Source organism: Oryctolagus cuniculus, chromosome 2 (genome assembly GCF_051225735.1).
Source record: "Oryctolagus cuniculus isolate XC-2025 breed Fujian yellow rabbit chromosome 2, ASM5122573v1, whole genome shotgun sequence".
NCBI classification, from domain to species: Eukaryota; Metazoa; Chordata; class Mammalia; order Lagomorpha; family Leporidae; genus Oryctolagus; species Oryctolagus cuniculus.
This window is the reverse complement of record NC_142868.1, coordinates 30,682,515-30,703,900: the sequence shown is the minus strand read 5'-3', so window position 1 is coordinate 30,703,900 and position 21,386 is coordinate 30,682,515. Positions and strand designations below refer to the sequence as shown.

Below are 21,386 nucleotides of genomic sequence, written 5' to 3'. Positions count from 1 at the left end.
ATGTTTTCTACAATGGCTGTGATACTTTATATTCCACCCAGCTATGTGCAAGTGTTGCATTTTCTCCATATCATCTCCAGCACTTGCTATCATTTGTCTCATTGATAATAACCAGTATCACTAGAGTGAAGTGATATCTCGTTGAGGTTTTGATTTGTAATTCCCTGATGATTACTGATGTTGAGAATTTTTTCCTGCATCTGTTGACCATTTTTGTCTTCATCTTAGAAATATCTGTTTAGATATGCCCATTTTTTTTTTAAACTTTTATTTAATGCATATAAATTTCCAAAGTACGACTTATGGATTACAATGGCTTTCCCCCCATACCGTCCCTCCCACCCACAACCCTCCCCTTTCCCACTCCCTCTCCCCTTCCATTCACATCAAGATTCATTTTCGATTATCTTAATATACAGAAGATCAGCTTAGTATACATTAAGTATGGATTTCAACAGTTTGCTCCCACACAGAAACATAAAGTGAAAAATAATAGATGATTTTTTTAAATGATGATGAAATCAGAGCAGACCTATTGTCATGTTTAATCCCAGTGAGAGTCAAGTTGGGAATTGATAATTTCTTTTTTTTTTTTTTTTTTTTTTTTTTTTTTTTTTTTTTTTACAGAGGATCAGTGGATCAGTTTAGTATGCATTAAGTAAGGATTTCAACAGTTTGCACCCCCATAGAAACACAAAGTGAAATATATTGTTTGAGTACTCGTTATAGCATTTAATCTCAATGTACAGCACATTAAGGACAGAGATCCTACATGAGGAGTAAGTGCACAGTGACTCCTGTTGTTGACTTTACCAATTGACACTCCTGTCTATGGCATCAGTAATCTCCCTATGCTCCAGTCATGAGTTTCCAAGGCTATGGAAGCCCTCTGAGTTCTCCAACTCTTATCTTGTTTAGACAAGGTCATAGTCAAAGTGGAGGTTCTCTCCTCCCTTCAGAGAAAGGTACCTCCTTCTTTGATGGCCTGTTCTTTCCACTGAGATCTCACTCGCAGAGATCTTTTGCCAGAGTGTCTTGGCTTTCCATGCCTGAAATACTCTCATGAGCTTTTCAGCCAGCTCCGAATGCCTTTAGGGCTGATTCTGAGGCCAGAGTGCTATTTAGGACATCTGCCATTCTATGAGTCTGCTGGGTATCTCACTTCCCATGTTGGATCACTCTCCCCTTTATTTACTCCATCAGTTAGCGTTAGCAGGTACTAGACTTGTCTATGTGCTCCCTTTGACTCCCAGTCCCTTCACCATGACCAACCGTGAACTGAAACTGATCACCTGGAACAGTGAGATGGCATTGGTACATGCCACCTCGATGGGATTGAATTGGAATCCCCTGGTATGCTTCCAACTCCACCACTTGGGGCAAGTCAGCCTGAGCATGTCCCAAATTATACATCTCTTCCCTCTCCCATTAGATATGCCCATTTTTAATGGATTGTTTGTTAATATTTCAGTTGTTTGAATTCTTCATACATTCTGAATATTAACCCCTGGCTAGATGTATAGCTTGCAAATATTTTCTCCCATTATGTAGCTGACTTTACACTCTGTTGGTTCCTTTGCTGTGCAAAAACTGTTTAGTTTGGTGAAATCTCTTTTGTCTTCTTTTTCCTTTTATTTTCTGCACTTTTGGGGTCTGATCAAGAAAATTCTTTCCTATCCCAATGTTCTGAAATACTATTCCTATGTTTTCTCCTAATAGTTTCAAATTTTCAGGTCTCACATTTAGGTCCTCAAAGAATTTTGAGATGATTTTTACACATGGGGAGAGACAGAGATCTGGTTTCATTCTTCTGCATGTGGATATCCAATTTCCCTATTGTCATTTATTGAAAAGACTTTTCTTACTGCAATGCATGTTCTTAGCAAATTTGTCAAAGATAAGTTGACTTCAGATTTGTGGGTTTATCCTAGAGTCTATATTCTGTTACACTGGTTTGTGGTTCTGTTTGTATGCCAATACCATGCTATTTTAATTACCGTAGCTCTGTAAGATATTTTAAAGTCAAATAATATAAGACTTTCTATTTTGTACTTTTTGCTCAGTCACTTTGGATTTTCTGAGTCTTTTGTAGGTTCCATACAAGTTTTAGTAGTGATTTTTCTAGTTCTGTAGACATTGTAATTGGGATTTTGATAGGGACTTCATTGAATCTGTAAATCACGTTGGGTCAGGGGTAGCGAACTTTTTTTCAGCCAAGGGCCATCTGGATATTTATAATATCATTCATAGGCCATTAAAATTATTAACTTAAAAATTAGCCTGCTACAAATGTATTGATATTTGAGTACTGTCTGTGGTTGCCTTGGCAGAGCCAGACCAAATGATTTTATGGGCCTTATACAGCATGCAGCCTGTATGTTGCCACCTTCATTCTCCAGGTAACATGCACATGCTTATGATATTAATTCTTCTAATCCATGAACATGAGATGCCTTGCCATTTTTTGTATGTCCTCTTAACATCCTTTCACTAGTGATTTATTCTCTTAATTATAAAATTCTTTCATCTCTTCGATTAAATTTGTTAATATTTCTGTGTAGCTATTTGTGCTCGCTTTCTTGATTTCTTTTTCAGGTGATTCACTATTAGTATATAACAACATTAAAGATATGTGTACATTGATTTTTTTATCTTGTAACTTTTGCTGAATTTCTTTATTAATTCTAACAATTTTTTGTTTGAGTATTGGGATTTTTTATATAAATGATCACATCTTCTCGCACACAGTGATGATTTGAACTCCCCCTTTCAAATTTAGGTACACTTTATTTTCTTCTCTTGCTGAATTCCTCTAGCTAGGACTTCCACAAATATTTTCCTTGAGGTGTGATATTAAGTTGTTCATGTGTGATCTGTTGCTGTTGTTGTCATTGTCATTGTTGTTTTAATGCAGACATTGACAGTAAGAAGCTTCCTTCTTTGTACTTCTGCTGTATCCCAAAGGTTTGGGTATGCTGTGTTTCCATTCATTCACTCCAATAATTTTTTTAAGTTTACTCCCGGATTTCTTCCTTGATCCATTGATTGATCAGGAGTAAGCTCTTTAATTACCATTTATTTTTATAATTTCCAAAGTCTTTCTTGTCATTACTTTAAAGTTGTATTGCATTGTGGTCAGTAAATATACTTGATATGATTTCCATTCTTATAAATTTGTTGAGACTTGTTTTGTGACCTACCATAAGATCCATCCTAGAAAATGTTCCATGCGACGTGTAGAAGAATATGTATTCTGCAGCTGTTGGATGGAAAGTTCTGTAGATGCTGTTGGAGCCAGTTGACAGAGGGTGCAATATAACTCTATTTTTCTTTGTTGATTTTTTTGTTTAGGTGAACTTTCCTTTTTTTTTTTTTTTGACAGGCAGAGTGGACAGTGAGAGAGAGAGAGACAGACAGAAAGGTCTTCCTTTGCCGCTGGTTCACCCTCCAATGGCCACCGCAGCTGGTGTGCTGCGGCCAGCGCACTGCGCTGATCCGAGGGCAGGAGCCAGGTGCTTCTCCTGGTCTCCCATGGGGTGCAGGGCCCAAGGACTTGGGCCATCCTCCACTGCACTCCCTGGCCACAGCAGAGAGCTGGCCTGGAAGAGGGGCAACCAGGACAGAATCGGGCGCCCCGACCGGGACTAGAACCCGGTGTGCCAGCGCCGCAGGCGGAGGATTAGCCTAGTGAGCTGTGGCACCGGCCAGGTATAGTTACTCTTAACTGTGAGTTTCCTACCTTCTGATATTTTCTTCTTACTTGTTTTTGTTTCTTATTTCAGTTTGAAAAATCCCTATAATGCTTCTTGTAAGACAAATCTGGTGGTGACGAATACTCTCAGCTTTTGTTTTTCTGGGAATGTCTTTATCTCTTTTTATCTGAAGGACAGTTCTTATAGATACAGTATTTTTGTTTGGTAAGTTTTTTTTTTTTTTCTATCACCATGTAAAATTTAGTCTCCCTTTTCCCTGGTTTGTAAGTTTTCTGCTGAGAAATCCACCGTCAAGAGAACTGGGAATCCCTTATGTGTTATTTGCTTATTTTCTCTTGCTGCTTTAGTAATCTTTACCTTGAGCCTTGTAGAGCTTGATTCTAATATGTCTTCAGAAAGACTTGGTTGGGTTGAATGTGACAGATGACTTTTGACTTTCCTATACCTGGAGTGTTATATCTTTCCTTAGGTTTGAACATTTTTCTGTTATTATCATTTTTATTTTCATTCTACACCTTTGTCCTTCCCAAGTCCCTCATAAATTTTATCCCCAAAATTGAATATTTGCACTTTTCATGCTATTCCAGATTTCCCATAAGCTTTCTTGATTCTCCTGATTTTTCCCCTTCAACTGTATAGTTTCAAATAGCCTGCCTTGAAAATCAGATTCTTCTCTTTGATTTATTAAAATTAAATCTATAATCTGGCTGGTGCCGTGGCTCACTAGGCTAATCCTCCGCCTTGCAGCGCCGGCACACCGGGTTCTAGTCCCGGTCGGGGTGCCGGATTCTGTCCTGGTTGCCCCTCTTCCAGGCCAGCTCTCTGCTGTGGCCAGGGAGTGCAGTGGAGGATGGCCCAGGTGCTTGGGCCCTGCACCCCATGGGAGACCAGGATAAGTACCTGGCTCCTGCCATCGGATCAGCGCGGTACGCTGGCCACATCGTGCCGGTCGCGGTGGCCATTGGAGGGTGAACAAGTGGCAAAGGAATACCTTTCTCTCTGTCTCTCTCTCTCTCTGTCCACTCTGCCTTTCAAAAAAAAATTATAATCTATAAATATTAAATATGATATTTAAATACTAAATCATGTTTCTTGAATTTTGTTGAGTTTTCTTTAAGTAGCTAATTTGAAATCTATATTTGAATGTTTAGAAATTCAAATTCTCAGATGGTTAGTTTCTGGCACCCTATTTTCTCTTTATATTAGATCATATTTTTCTAGTGCTTTTAACACTTATTGGTGTATGATGTCATCTATGAATTAAAAGATTATTTAAATAATCTGGTCTCACTTGCAGCTGTCCTTCTAGAAATGCCAAACAATCTGTTTACTTTCTCTGAACCTATGGAACCTTCTGCCATTTCAATGCCTGATAGCCCCCTAAGCTGTGATTTGTCCCAGATCTGCTGTTGGTGGTTTTATTGATTCACTCTTACAATACTCTCCAATTTCAAATAAGTTCTGAATCTGCAGTTAATGTGATATTGAATATGCACAGGGAAAGACCCTACAAGGGGTAATCCCCCCCTACAAGCCTCTTTCTGGGCCTGTAGTTGGCTCAGACTCCTTGTCATCTTCCTGGGAATGCCTCAGTACTGGGTCACATCCCGAGCCTTCTGTCCAATAAGACTAGCGCAGGGGCCAGCGCTGTGGCATAGTGGTTGAAGCTGGTGCCTGTAGTGCCAGCATCCCATATGGGTGCCAGTTCGAGTCCCAGCTCCTTCTGATCCAGCTCTCTGTTATAGCCTGGGAAAGCAGTAGAAGATGGCCCAAGTCTTCGGCCCCTGCACTAATGTGGGAGACCTGGAGGATGCTCCTGGCTCCTGGCTTTGGATCAGCCCAGCTGAGCCGCTGCAGCCATTTGCGGAGTGAACAGTGGATGGAAGACCTCTCTCTCTCTCTCTCTCTCTGCCTCCGTCCCTCTGTAACTCTGCCTTTCAAATAAGTTAATAAATCTTTAAAAAAAAAAAAAAAAGACCAGTGTAGCCCCAGGGTAGGGTCAAGTCTTACCCTGCCATGGCCTATCTGCTGCTGCGGTGGGCTCCATGCCACTAGTGGTATTGGCTGGGTATGAGACTGATCAACCTGGATTGTGGCTCTCCACTGTGCACTAAATCAGGTTTAGAGGCTCTATCTGTGGGTATTGTCTTGGAGATGGAAACTGTTAGGGTCTTCTCAATGCCAGGTTTTTCAGCCTGGCACTGAATACCAAAATAGTTCTATGATTTCCTGATGGCTGCCGAAGGTTGTAGGAGGAGTGATAGAGAGAATCTCGCAGTTGCTGAGGCCCTGCGTGGGTCACACCTGAGTCTGCAATCTTAAGGGTCCACACCAGGCATGCAAGAGACTGATGTGATATACACCAAAACAAGTTTGGCTAACCAAGGCACTAGTCTCTATCTGGTACGTGTGTAAAGATCAGAGACTCTGTCTCAACGTACTTGTGTGGGAATGGAAACTTAAGATCTGCCCAGCATTGTGTTTACCAGCCTATCACGGAGTCCAGAGACACACTTCTGTGATCTCTTGCTCTCTGCCCAAGGTTGGAGAACAGTGATCAAGGATGCCCTCAAGCCACCCAGACTTGCCCCATATTGGTCATGCTAGGATCCCAAGCTTTTAAGTCCCTACAAAGTTCCAGGAGTGTCTACCAAGCCCACTAGAGGCCAAAAGTGACACATGTCAGAATAATTCTGACATCTGGAGCCCAGGTCTACAGCTGAGGCCAGGCCAGTCTAGATTCTGAGTCTGTGACTACTGTCCCAGTGCTGGAGAGGCCTTTGGGCTTTATCATGTATTGGGTTTCGTCTTGGTAGGCCCAGATCTGACCTCTGAGGGGCAGTCCCAAAGCCCTACCGCACCCTGTCATGACCTCTCCATGCGACTGTAGTTTTTCTACTGGTGGTTGGGCGAGTGGGGCAGAGGCAACCTCATTGTGGAGACCCCAAATATTCACTCTTAAAGCAGGACCTGGCAGGCTAAGTTCAACTGACTTTTTTTCAGTGTGTCTGGCACTGGGATTCAGTTTTCTCTGCCTCTCCCAGGTGGGAAGTATCTTTGTACAACATTCTCCTTGGAGCTGGGAGGAACGACACAAGCAACTCTTTCCTTTTTGTTTCTTCAAGGTGACTTTTCTTCTAACAGGACACTGTGGTCTCATCTGGCTTCTGGAGCTCTGTGAAGGTGACGAGGTGACTAGGTGTGTGCAGCTGTTCACATCAGTTTCTCTCTGGGGAGTTAGTCGTCAGAACCTCTTACTCCACTGCTATTTTGGTTCCCTCACTCAATGTCTATATTTTTTAATTCCTATTAACCAAGATGTGACATTCTCCTGCCTGTGCTAACTAGATTTTCTGTGCTTTGAATATACTTGATTATGAAAATGATGTACAGTCTCAGCATGCATTTCTAATAGGGTTCTTATTGCCTCTATCTCTATCTCTATACTTGTGAGAATTTCATTCCTGATAATTTAATAGGCTGCCTTCAATTTCCCTCTACATTTTGCCCTTTTGTTTCTGTGCATTGTCAAAATATACCAGAAGAGCAAAGGAATGATGATCAAATTACCTCACAAATTATATTTGTATATTACATGGATAAATTTAAATTTTCATATTTATATATGAATCAGAAAATAGATGTCAAACAAATGTTATCTACTAAGATAATGGAACTGTTTCATTTTACCATATAATATACATGCTATTCACATGTTATTTTTATGAATCCTTTGCCATCCATCTTATAGATGGTAGAAATACTTAATAGATTTGGGCATAAGTAACAAGTTTGAATGCATTTTTAGAGTTGTTTAATTTCTCATCCCTTTTTAAAATATATGCATGGTTATTTTAAGGGATATTTTGAGAGAGTGTAAATGTTAATCTATTAGAATGCTGCATTTAAAGTTGGAAATTCTAGAATATTTTTGGTTGTAGGTCTCACTTTACCATGACATACAGGAGCATGGATCTGCTAAATTGTCACTTGGGATATATATATATATATATATATATATACACATATATATGCACACACATACACACACACATATATATAATTTCGCTGCAGTGAATTTGCTAACACAAACATATGTAAGTGGATCATGTTGATATTTCTACATTATTTCACTTATCTAATGCAATGGAAAACTTGATTTCTTCTTCCACCCACAACACAACATTCTACTGTCACCAGCTTTGTAAACTGAAAATATAGTAGGGGAGAGCAAAAAGTCCACTTCTCAATTTCTAATCTTGTAGCCATAAACCAAACGATCAATAGTCATACAGAGTCATTGTTATGAATAGAAATATATGAACCTACACCCAGATCATACCACTTTTTGCTATTATTTCTGCAAAATCTTAATATCATGGAATTTTAAGACTTTTCACTGATAAAATGAAATGGAATGAGATAATATACATAATGAATTTGGCACATGGTAGTTCTCAATTAATTGTAGTTATGATTTTAATCAAATATCTGAAGCTGTTTGTATTTTGGTCTTTCAAAATATTTTCTGTTTTGTACAAGATCAGATTAACCTTTTCCCTACATTAACAGACTATTTTCAAGTATAGAAATTAGAAGCACACACTGTATCTTTGTAATTAATAATATCATTAAGTTCTTTGAAAGGAGGGATTACTTGTACTTCTTTCAAATCTACCATATTGCATAACACAATTTTGGGGCCTGGTATGTCTAAAATTATTACATATTGTAGATCCACAATATTTTATTTACAAATTAAATATATTTCATAATACTTAAATGCTGATATTTATATCTAAGACATTTGGTTATAATTTTTAACTATTTAAGTTTCTGTTTACTATTATATTAGTTAGCAACATTAAGATCTTACTTACCTGTTGAAATATAAAGGTATGATCCTGTTTGTTGTGGCACTAGGTATTCTTTTATGATCTATCTCAGATGAAAGGTTCTTTTTATCAGGATGTGGAGAACAGGGTAAGAATACAGTGACTGGCTTCTGAAAACGATGAGTGGCTGGGTGCTGAACATGAATCAGAGGACTAGTGGCTAGTACTGAGTAGGTAGTATCATGCTGTGTTCTTAAATACGTCACCAGAGATGGGTCAACCGGCTGGACCTAAACAAAGAAAAAATATGTACATTCTTATATTCTAATAGCAAAATATGTAAAGTATCAGAACATTTCTAAGCCAATTTTCTAGAAATTTTCTGAATATCAGTTCATACATGCCCATACATTTTTGCCTGGAATCAGCACTACAATAATTTATCAAGGATTTGGGCTCATTTTTCCAAAGTCTCTCTGAAATTTGAGTTCCTTATCCTGTGTTACAAATAACAGGAAAAAAAATCACTAAATTGTAGACAACAAAATGACCTATAAAACAAAACAGAAATGTTATATAATTTCTAATTAGAACTATCTTTAAATCAAGTGTTCTTTACAAATAGGAAAATAAGACTGTATTTATGTTTCCTTTTATATAACAATGATTAATAATAAAACAACTAACATAAGTCCAAAGTACTGTTTATGAAATTTTTATAAATAACAAGTATTCATAATATGTTTCCTCTTCATCTTTCTTCTCACTTATTACTTATGGTATCATCTAGGAGAAACAGAGAGAGTAGAGGGGAACAGTTGAAGCTAGAAGGACAGGCAGTCTTATTTGAGGAAATGAATCGTCTAATCTAAAATGTACATTGGTATATAGTATTTGTATATATTAAATCTGGATTCCAAAAATGTTGTTTCATTATTTTTTTAAATTTTTATTTATTTATTTGAGAGGTAGAGTTACAGAGAGAGAGAGGGAGAGACAGGGAGAAAGGTCTTCCATCCACTGGTTCACTCTCTAAATGGCCACAATGGCCAGAGCTAAGCCGATCCGAAGCCAGGAGCCAGGAGCTTCTTTTGGGTAACCCACACTGGTGCAGGGGCCCAAGCACTTGGTCTTCTATGCCATAGCACCAGCCCATGTAGTTTCACTATTAAAAGTAGCCAGATACAAACAATAACCACTCTTTTGCTGGATTAGACTGTTTTTTTTTTTCAACCTTTCAAATAGAAACCTTGCATTGTGTGAATTTCTGCAATCTGTGATCATTTCTTTCATAGATACTTGGTATATGTTTTTAGCAATAAATGCCAAAAATCAAACAAAACAAAACACTATCTAGGAAGGCATTTCTCTACTCTTTTTAAGATTTATTTATTTATTTGAAAGTCATAATTACAGAGAGAGAGGGAGAAAGAGAGAGATCCTCCACTTACTGGCTTACTCCAAAGAAGGTCACAGTGGCCAGGGCTGGGCCAGGTCAAAGCCAGGAACCAGGAGCTTCATCTGGGCCTCCCAGGTGAGTGGCAGGCACTTAAGTACTTGGATCATTTTCTACTCCTTCTCTCGGGCTGTTAGTAGGGAACTAGATTGGAAATGGAGTGGCCAGGACTCTAACTAGTACCAATATGGAATGCTGGCATTGCAGGAAGCACCTTTACCCACACTGCCACAATGCCCACCCTGAGGAAAGTCTTTCAAATAGAGCACAAATTTATTTTGGAATAAGATTCAACACACTCAAAATAATTACTTTATCACTGATATCATCGTATTTTAGTTCACTACAAGTATAAAAGAAGAATCAGTTTATTGTTATATTAAATATTTTCATCCTCTCTGCCTTTGAGGATCATGATTAATAACCCACAAATCAATGAGAAGGAACTCAAAAATTTTTAATATTTTACCTTTAATTGTACAAGTACTGTTGAGCTGAAAACACTGGGAGGATAATTTAAGGATATTCGGGGATCCAGGCTTGACTTCAGAGTGAAGCCTTTCTTTGTGATTGTGAAGGATTCTTTCTTTAAACAAGACACCACAGAAAAGATTCCTAATTTGTAAACTTTCACTGCAGCGCAGGTGCCCTGTATGGATTAAAGGATATTTAAAAAGCAATTGTACTATGCTGTGAAGTATTATAACTTGTGCATACTCTGTGGCCTGTGGGAAAAATCGATATATTGTCAATATAATCACCGACAACCTGGAATGATGATTTGCTTAATCTAAAATGGACAATCTTTTTTTTTAAAATAGTTTAATTCTTCTTCTTCTTTTTTTTTATTTGACAGGTAGAGTTATAGACAGTGAGGGAGAGAGACAGAGAGAAAGGTCTTCCTTCCGTTGGTTCACTCTCCAAATGGCTGCTATGGCCGGCGTTGCGCGGATCCAAAGCCAGGAGCCAGGTGCTTCTTCCTGGTCTGCCATGCTGGTGCAGGGGCCCAAGCACTTGGGCCATCTTCCACTGCCTTCCTGGGCCACAGCAGAGAGCTGGACTGGAAAAGGAGCAGCCAGGAGTAGAACCGGGTGCCCATATGGGATACCAGCGCGGCAGGCGGAGGATTAACCAAGTGAGCCACGGAGCTGGCTCCTAAAGTGGACAATCTTTTAATGAGATAGGAATAAATGAGTCAGAATTTTTCAGATTGAGACCCCATGAGAGAAAAAAAAGAAGCATGAATTTTTAAACTTAAATTATATCTCCTCCCCCCCAAAATGTATAATAGACAACCACATCAGTGTTTTCACAAATATTGTTTCTGAGATCCAGTGGATCTTCCATGCATTGACTCACTCCCCAAACGGCTACAGTGGCTAGAGCTGAGCCAAGCCAAAGCCAGGAGCCAGGGGCTTCTTCCAAGTCTACCACATGGATGGCAGGGGCCCAAGCACTTGGGCCACCCTCCACTGCTCTCCCAGGTACATTGGCAAGGAGCTGGATGAGAAGCGGAGCAGCTGGGACTTGAACCAGGGTCCATATGGGATGCCAGCATCCCAAGCAGCAGCTTCCCCCTCCAGCCTCAATGCCAGCCCCTGGATTTTAAATCTTGACTATGATGCAGCACATTCAACGTTGTTCTGGAGAACCCCAAGGACTAGAATAGTTTAATCAAATACTATAGCACCTGTACTGCTGGCAAATTCTTCCTCCTGATGACTCATAATCTTTGAAGAACCAAAATAAAGCTATTTTTTTCTCCACTGTGCAGTGAAAACAAATGACTACAAAGAAACACATTTGTGTTTCTTCTTTATATAATGACATTTAAATTTGTAATCATACATGCAGGCCCATATTCAAGCTTTTTTAATCACACAAAAGAGAACTCAGTACATAAATGAAAACAAAATCATCGACATGTATAATCACCAAAGCTTAAAATGAGGAGGCAGACTTAGAAGTACTTTGGTCTATTCATGCTTTCCCAGACACCAGTCGGCCTCCACCCTAGCGTGAGTGGATGATCATGCAGACACACACACAGTTTCAGAGACAATCACAATGGAAAACAAACTATCATTTGAAAGCTGACTAATGAAGGGATTTTGCAATGTCACTGCATGAATTCATCAGTGGGAAAATTCAGGCATGAATTTTCTTTATTGGTCAGAAAGGAAATCATGAAAGGTAAGAAAGGTCTTCTGAGAACCCATGGAGGTTGCTACATATTTAGATCATATTTGGCAAAGAGTGGGGAATCAAAAGGGTATTTAAGAATTAGATTGTTTAAATGTCATAAGACTCACACAAAAATTCACAAGATTCAGAGTTTAAATCTTCCTGAGCTAAAACTAGGGATAACCACCATTGAGATACTATGAAAAGTAAAAATACATGCCTTTATTTTTATAGTAGACAATGATTCTCTTTTTTATCTCTTGCTTTGATGATCTACTTTCTAAAAGTCTTATTTTGTGAAAAGCAGATGTACCCTGAGCCATCTGGTCCATGCTGATGGGACTATTATATGCTTCCTGGACTGAACATGAAATGTATTAGTTTAATAAATGGAGTAAGTAATTAGAATCTGCATGGAATTCAACTATATAACTTTGCTAGCTACTCAGCAAAAGAACACATGTATTATAAGAATTTTTTTAATCCATGGAATGTTTTTCCATGTACTCCCTGCCTATTCATCAAATAAGGACAATTTACATAAATATGAAAAAGACAACTACTTTAATTGTTTGAAAATACGTTTAGTGGTCCACAAAAGAATGTTAAATGTTAATCTCCATCAACTCTATAGTAATAAATTTAATGATTGTGCATATTTTCTCTTCACAACATATGAATTTGTGACCATAGAAAATGAAAATTTTCTATGATGAGAAAAGATAATTTACTAACAATTATGTGTTTTTAGGCATTATTTCATCTTCTTAAATGTGTGCTCTTTTTAAAATTTATTTATTTATTTTTATTTTACTTGAAAGGGAGGAAAAGAGGAGAAAAGGAAGAAGAGAGAAAGAGGGAGGGAGGGAAAGAGAGAGAAATGATGAGAAATCATTTTTAATTTTTTTATTTATAAAAAGGAAACAACCTTCATGTAGTTCATTTATACAGTTTTAAAAGCATAATAATACCTCCTACCCTCCCCTCCCTCATTCCCACCATTCCTCCTTCTCTTCTTATTTTTCTTTTAATTTTTATAATGACATATTTTCAATTTTCTTTAAAATCACAAGCTTAACCCTCCACTAAATACAGAATTCAACAAGTAGTAAGTAGAAAAATAACTTTTCCTCAACAGTATAAACAAGGGTTGTAGACAATTAAATCTGAAAATGTCAATTTTGCTCATACACATTTCATTTCTTGTATTCTATATATTAGTTGCCACAATTCAGGGAAAACATATTTGTGTATTGGGAACCAGCTAATTTCAGTAAGCATAATGGCCTCTAGTTGCGTTAATTCTTATATTCCCATCAGATATTCACTATTATGGTGTAAATTTTTCAGACAAACAATTGAGACACAGTAAGGTTTCTTAGTGTGCAAGAAAGAAGAGGAAGCAGATTTCAAATGCAACTGATCTTCCACCACTGCCCACATCCTAACTTCCATACATACTATCATCCGTGTGCAGATTAAATTGGATTTACAGACATAATTACCATATCAAAGCACACACACCACACAATTTTCCACTTTTTACATGTTTCCTAACTCATGAGTGATAAAAATAAAGCTACTGTCATCTGAAAGTTCTAACATTCTTAAATGTAGGCAGGAATCCAACATCAGAAATATCAGTCTAAAGGAAGTCTGAAGTTTGCAGCAAATTAAGCTGTGATATTGATTTGTATTCTAGACCCATGTTTTCTATGCTTAACTTTGGTCACTAATTTCTCCTCTTTGATATTTATGAATGCCAAAAAAAAAAAAAATGGGAAAACGCGAGTGTACTGGCACAAATCCATCATCTCTCCCACTTATTGACAATGAAGCAATATCTGTATTATAATTTGTTGGTATGAGTAATATTTAAAAGAGGAGTCAAACAGTTAATGTAGATGTAGCCAAAGATTTACCTACCTTGTAACGACCTCTTATTCCTTCCAGTGAATTTGGGGTTAGGTAACTTGATTGAAGGTTTATATCAGACACTTTCACCATTATGTCTCTGTAATTTCCCCTGTAACGCGCAGCAAATGGAATTGTGATGCATATTGGAAATGGAATTTTCATTTCCTTGTCTGAGCACTCAACAGAAATGATGTTGCTAACCAACTCTTCATTATCACTCACTATTAAAGAACTCATGCTATTAATTATTCGGCATACTAGTTGTTGTAGAACATTTGATGGTGCCGTAATATAACAAGACACTTGGGCGTCAGTCTCATCATTTAGCACTTCAAGATACCTGAAGGAAAAAACAGAACATCATTTTCCAGTCATTTGATTTATGTTCTCTATAGCTATTTGCAGAAGGGCACAGACTCTTGAGATGCACTGTCTTCATTTGAACCTAAGATCTCTCCCTGTTTGACCTGTGGTCTTGGATAAGACATTCAACCTCTCTGTGCCTCAGTTTCTTCACCTGTGAAATAGACGAAATAATAGCTATCTCCCAGGAAAATGAGGAAAATTAAAGTTCTATGGTATATTACATATTCACAAAGAATTATGCTTAGTACATAATAGGTGACACAGTGTATGTTAGCTATACTCACTGTTGTTACTGCTGTTATTATTTAAGTGATTGATTTAACTTCAGTTTTGTTCACTCCACAGTAAGAATCTAAATGTTGCTGAATCCTCTTTATAAACAAGCATTCATACCTTAACAGTTTCCTAGCTGTGAAAGGAGTAATCTACTCAACTCATTGTAATTGTATGATATATCAGACAATGATGTTCATTACATTTTTAGAACAGTAAGAAAAGGCACAAAGTTAATTTATGATTAACTGCTAATTTATGATTAAACTTTGTAATTAAGAACAGATTATTTACAATTGTCAAAGAATCAACCAGAAGCTTTTTTCACCATTCATGTTAATCTTGTTTTTTATACAATGATCTTTGCCAAACATTTTAGAATTATATAGATTTGAATTCAAACTTGAAATTAGTCACTATTTACTTGACCTTAGATATTAGTAACTACTTTTAAAGTAGCTAATGCTTTAGTGCTTTCTATTGACCAAGTGTTAGGCTACACATATTTTTTTTTTAAATAATCACAGTATTGTATTGGGCAGGTACAACTATCCTCGCCATAATACAAATAAAAAAACTGAGGCTTCATAAATTTGACTTGCTAAAAGTCCTATCGATAGAACATTTTAGAATCAATAATTAAGTCCATCTACTTTAATATGAAATGCCAAACACAGTCTCTTTCTCTCTCTCCCTCTCCTCTCTCTCTCCTTCCCTCCTCCACCCTGTCACTCTGCCTTTCAAATAAATAAAAAAACTTCAAAAACTGTTTATATTTTGTCAAGTCATTCTAAAGTACTGGTGACTGTCCACTAAAAATTGAAGCTACTTTATAATTCAAACTATTATGAAATTTGGTTGAGATAAAATGCTGAAATTTTACAAAAAGTGGGTTGTAATGAGAGCTCAATAAATATTAAATCTCTAATTAAAATTATCAATAGGTTTCTCAGCATCTTACTAATTCTCTTTTCATAACACTGAAATGATTAAAATATGTATATAGGAAATTGCCAGTTCTAGAATAACTGTTACATCTGCTCTTCAATCACTGGAAGATAGATTTTTGGAGTCACTGTAATATAAAATCCTAAAAATATGTTAAAATTCATAAAAGGCCATTTATTTGTAATTCTGAACTCATAAAGTTAGAAGGAATAGAAAATTACCCAGTCCATTGTTCTTTTTGTTTTGTTTTGTTTTGTTTTGTTTTGTTTTGTTTTTGATAGGCAGAGTTAGACAGTGAAAGAGAGAGAGACAGAAAGAAAGGTCTTCCTTTACCATTGGTTCACCCCCCCAAAATGGTCGCTATGGCTGACGTGCTGCGCTGATCCCAGGCCAGGAGCCAGGTGCTTCCTCCTAGTCTCCCATGCAGGTGCAGGGCCCAAGGACTTGGGCCATCCTCCACTGCACTCCCGGGCTACAGCAGAGAGCTGGACTGGAAGAGGAGCAACCAGGGCAGAATCTGGCACCCCAACTGGAACTAGAGCCTGGGGTGCTGGCACCGCAGGCGGAGGATTAGCCTAGTGAGCCGCGGCGCCGGCCCAGTCCATTGTTCTTGAGTATTCTCTGTTGATGATGATTAACAATAACTCAACAAAGGAGAAACACTGTATAACAGCAGATAGAGTGACCTAGCATTGCTTAACTCCAGGAATGGCTCCCCTCTGTTCTCCGGAAACCATCTAAATATGCTCTTTTTGCAGGAGGTATGGTTCTCAAAAGATAGTGAAGTAGAGCAAGGAGACCTTTAAGTAGTTCCATTCTCTCTAGCCCTAATCAAACAGATGTAGTCTAGATGATGAAATAACCACAGTGACTTATGCCGGTCTTGTTTTGCCTTCATGTGCACACTAGGAGAGCTAAGCTGGAAGCGTTAGGCCTCTTTCTGAAACCTCTCCATGTGGGACCCACAACAGGCTCTGAGCAAGGTTTTGTTGATGCATATATCTTTTATGTAGCATGTTGGATTCCACCTTGAGGGAATGCAATGGACAGTCATTTTAAATATGCAAGCCAAGCACAATTGGTTTGGATGCCACAAAGAGGAAATCACCAACCAGGGAACACCCAAAGGAGGTGTTAGAGGGAGTGGTTCAAGCAATGACTCATTAGCTGATACTTTGAGTCATTTCTGAATGCAAGGACATGAAGTGTTGATGTTTTTGCTCAACTGAAATGGATAACCACATATTGACTACTTAAGTAGCTTTTTGGTTTTTGCTTGTTTTGCAGAGGCAGCAATTCTTACAAACTAGAGGTCTATCATACACTGAACATAATCTGTAGGATTCATGAGTTTGTCTGACCTGTGGGGACATCATAGCTAAACTAGCCTAACCTTCTAATTTTATAGATATGATAACTAAAGTCAAGGTGAGAAAAATGACTTGCTGAACATGGTGAACTCTGTTAGTGGTGTTTTCCTGGAAATGGTATTTGACATCTGAAGGAGGAGCAACATGTGGCAGAGAAAGAGGTGAGTAAAGTATGATAGAGGTGGGAGGGAGGGAAAGTGAGGGTTGTGCTGGTGATGTAAACTAACACAGGATTCTTCAGCTGAGTGTGAACAGCTGCAGAGGCAGGAAGCTGGGGCCCTTTACAGGACTTTTTTTTTTTGTTACTTTTATCAGATAAACCCAGTAAACATATGTCATTTCTACAACAAAGAAGATGAGGTTAAGAAAGGAATCAAGTTGCCTAGGGTCACAGAACTATCATATACTAAAATGACAAAAATTTAAATCTGTATGATTCCCCCAACAAATGATTTATTTGTAACTATAGTCCATTGCCACATAAATATGTTATGTTTAACTGGGAAAATATGATTTGTGAATATATTATTTTACCTGGGAAAATAGGGAACTAGTGCCTCTTTGTATAGAGGAGCTAATTTATAAAATAGATCAGACTGGGGAAGGTGCTGTGGCATATCAGGTAAAGCTGCCACCTGCAGTGCCAGCATCCCATATGAGCACAAATTCAAGTCCTGGCTGCTCCACTTCTCATCCAGCTCTCTGTTATGGCCTGAGGAAGCAGTAGAAGATGGCCCAAGTGCTTGGGACCCTGCACACACGTGGGAGACCAGGAAGAAGTTCCGGGAATCATATAGGTACAGCTCTAGCCATTGTGGCCATCGGGGGAGTGAACCAGCAGATGGAAGACCTCTTGCTCTCTCTGTGCCTCTGCCTCTCTGTAACTCTGCCTTTCAAATAAATAAATAAATTTAAAAGTAACTAACTAAACTAACTAACTAAATAAATAAAATGGACCAGGCTTTCTCACATATTTGAAGTCATGAGCTCTTAAGAGATTTTCACTGAAACTCTGGCTTCTCCAAAGAGATAAAATAAATCTGAGCACCCACACCTGATATTAAGAACTTCCCAGAGCTTACCCATGAGCCCCTAGAGTTCTATAGATACAAGTTAAAAACTAATGATGATTTTCTTGAGAATATAAATGAAATAAATCTGATTAGAACTCAACTTTTTAACACTCTGTAGTCCCATATTTTTTTCATATTTAATTCAAAACATAAAAACCTATGATAATCTCTTTGTTCTAAAGAATTATTCAATTGAATTACTTTCTTATTTAGTCAATTCCTTCCTCTTTAAAAAGACATTTATTATATTTGTCTCCTAAAGCAATAAGAAATAAACAATATTAGTACTAACAGCCATGTAAGTCTTTCCAGGGATAATTTAAACTGAATTTTGACTTAGAATATCTTTTTTTAAAATTTTTTTTTATTTTTTTTGTCAGGCAGAGTGGACAGTGAGAGAGAGAGACAGAGAGAAAGGTCTTCCTTTTGCTGTTGGTTCACCCTCCAATGGCCACCGTGGCTGGTGCGCTGCGGCCAGTGCACCGCGCTGATCCGATGGCAGGAGCCAGGTGCTCCTCCTGGTCTCCCATGGGGTGCAGGGCCCAAGGGCTTGGGCCATCCTCCACTGCACTCCCTGGCCACAGCAGAGAGCTGGCCTGGAAGAGGGGCAACCGGGACAGAATCCGGCGTCCCGACCGGGACTAGAACCTGGTGTGCTGGCACCGCTATGCGGAGGATTAGCCTAGCGAGCCACGCGCCGGCCTAGAATATCTTTTGATAATATGTCATGGAAATATAAAATTTTATTCATAAACAAATACTGTGTATACTGCTATGGTATGAATGGTATATCCACTCAAAATCCATATGTTGGAATCCTAACCTTTGAGGTGATAAAATTAGAAGGTGGACTCTTCGAAACTAATTATGTCATGAAGGCAGAATAAGATTTATGCACTTATAAAATAGGTCCACGGGACTTCATTACCCATTCCATCAGGTAAGAACATTGCAAAAACATGAGCCAGAAGTACCTCATCATACACTAAATCTTCCAACGCCTTGCTCTTGGTCTTCCCAGGCTCCAGAATTGTGAAAAATAAATTTATGCTGTTTAAAAGCTGCCCAGGCCGGCGCCGCGGCTCACTAGGCTAATCCTCCGCCTAGCGGCGCCGGCACACTGGGTTCTAGTCCCGGTCGGGGCGCCGGATTCTGTCCCGGTTGCCCCTCTTCCAGGCCAGCCCTCTGCTGTGGCCAGGCAGTGCAGTGGAGGATGGCCCAGGTGCTTGGGCCCTGCACCCCATGGGAGACCAGGAGAAGCACCTGGCTCCTGGCTCCTGCCATCGGATCAGCGCGGTGCGCTGGCGGCAGCGCGCCGGCCGCGGCGGCCATTGGAGGGTGAACCAATGGCAAAGGAAGACCTTTCTCTCTGTCTCTCTCTCACACTGTCCACTCTGCCTGTCAAAAAAAAAAAAAAAAAAAGCTGCCCAGTGTATGACATTTTGTTATATCAGCCTGAACAGGCTAAGATGAGTACTAACTATAGAAACACACATATAAGTAGGCATATGTAAGCACTTCTCATGTTGCATTTACTTACTCCTTTTCCATTGTGTTATTCTTTTGCTTTAGACTCTCTGAATCCTTTGGAAGTCTATTCACATCATTGCTGGAGATATCACATGTTGTTGAGGATGTGGTAATCTCTTCTCTTTGGCTCTCTGAAGTCTCATGAATTTCTCTTTCTGTTGCCTGCATTACATCATGAATGTTTTCCCTGCTGCCATTTAGGTTCTCAATAGTCATGTGTTCTATTTGTTTATCATCTTCATTTTCTGCATTATCTGATAACATTTTGTTCTCAGACTCTTCTTTCTCTGTTACATTTCCATTCAGTGATGCATTGTTTTCTTCTTCCAGTAATTCTGAATTTATATGTGCTTTATTTGTGCTAAACTGGACCTGGTTTGTGTAATGGCTTTCCTCTCCAATTGTAGGGGAAACAGTGGCTGTTTCTATGGCATTTAGTTCCCCTCTTGCAGCAATGTCTGTTGCTTTGGTATCTTGAATGGTGGACATTGTTTGCTGTGGAGTACATTCATCATGCATGCTGCATAAATTACACATCTCCTTCTCTTCTTTCTTTAGAAATAAAGCAGTGCTCCCCAAATGTTCCTTTACTTTCATCAGGCAGTCTATGAAAGTAACAATTTCTGCACATGCACACATGCACACAAAGAATAAACACAAAACTAAACAAAATTATGTTTTTGTACTGACACAAAAAGACGTATGGCAAGCTGATCTTAGAAACCAGCAAATACCCTTATTGGCATTTAAGCCAACCTACTGAAAGAGATGTCATTTATACAACTGCTGTTCTTTTAACGCTTCTAGGAATAGGGAACTATGTATTTTTAATATGTACTTTTTAAATACTAGTGATGAGTAAATCTAATCCCTATGACTCATAAAACTGACATGAATATCTGAAGACAGATATCATGACTCCTCCCCCTTGTAAGAACTGAAACCAACATCACCTTCAATGGTTCCTCATTGGTATGACTTTGAGAATTGTTCCTTTACTTCTGGTTAAAGTTAATCGATTATCTATTATCCATTTAAAATGCTGGACCTAAAACTACCTGCAAATCTCCAAATGAGACCTGGGTAGCAGAAACAACAGATAGCTATTTCTGCCAATATAGATGCTTTGTTTCTAGGAAATAGTTTGCTGCTGTGAGTTGGATTGCATTCATACTATTCCTCCTACTGAATTTATGATCATTAGACAATTTCAAACCAGTCTTTCAAAGAATGTTTCTGAGGATGCCAATTTCCTGACTGGAATCTGCAGTGGCTCTTTAAAAACTGTGAATCAAGCCAAGCCTCTTCACTCTAATATAAGCCTTCACTAGGATCTGTTCTGACAGAACTTCTCACTCCATCTCCATTTTTTTAACAATCTCCTATTTGTTGATCTCTCTCTACCTTACATCTATGTCACCTGATAACTAATTGCAGTCTTCAACACCTCTCCCATGTTTAAACTTCAAGTCTGAAGTAGGAAATATGAGATTTTTTTTAAGGTCCATAGCTTGGTGTGTTGAGAATCATCACCAAATCATACTTTTACTAGACTAGGCTTGTCTGTAGCTTCCAGTTCCAATAACTTCTTTTTACCCTCTGCTGCCTGAGACCCTATCTTTATTTTAGATGCCTGTTTTACTACCTGAGTCCTTATTTTCCCTGAGTGATACTTTTGCCATGTCGCCTGGGACCATGTTCAAACCTCTCCAGAGCCCAGA

General features: G+C 38.5%; 1 protein-coding gene across 3 annotated transcripts in view; it reads right to left on the bottom strand.

Annotated features, from left to right (window-relative positions):
* The window catches only part of DTHD1 (death domain containing 1), a 76,705-nt gene that overhangs the window by 54,372 nt on the left and 947 nt on the right, over window positions 1-21,386 (bottom strand). For 2 of the 3 annotated variants that reach the window (XM_070069634.2, XM_089327085.1), the window contains exons 2-5: window positions 19,676-20,288; window positions 14,115-14,445; window positions 10,474-10,653; window positions 8,594-8,838 (exon numbers count right to left, since the gene is read on the bottom strand). In XM_070069634.2, the coding sequence (XP_069925735.2) occupies window positions 8,594-8,838; window positions 10,474-10,653; window positions 14,115-14,445; window positions 19,676-20,288 (1,369 nt within the window). The remainder of the gene's footprint in view (window positions 1-8,593; window positions 8,839-10,473; window positions 10,654-14,114; window positions 14,446-19,675; window positions 20,289-21,386) is intronic. The other variant, XM_089327084.1, reaches the window with a different exon arrangement.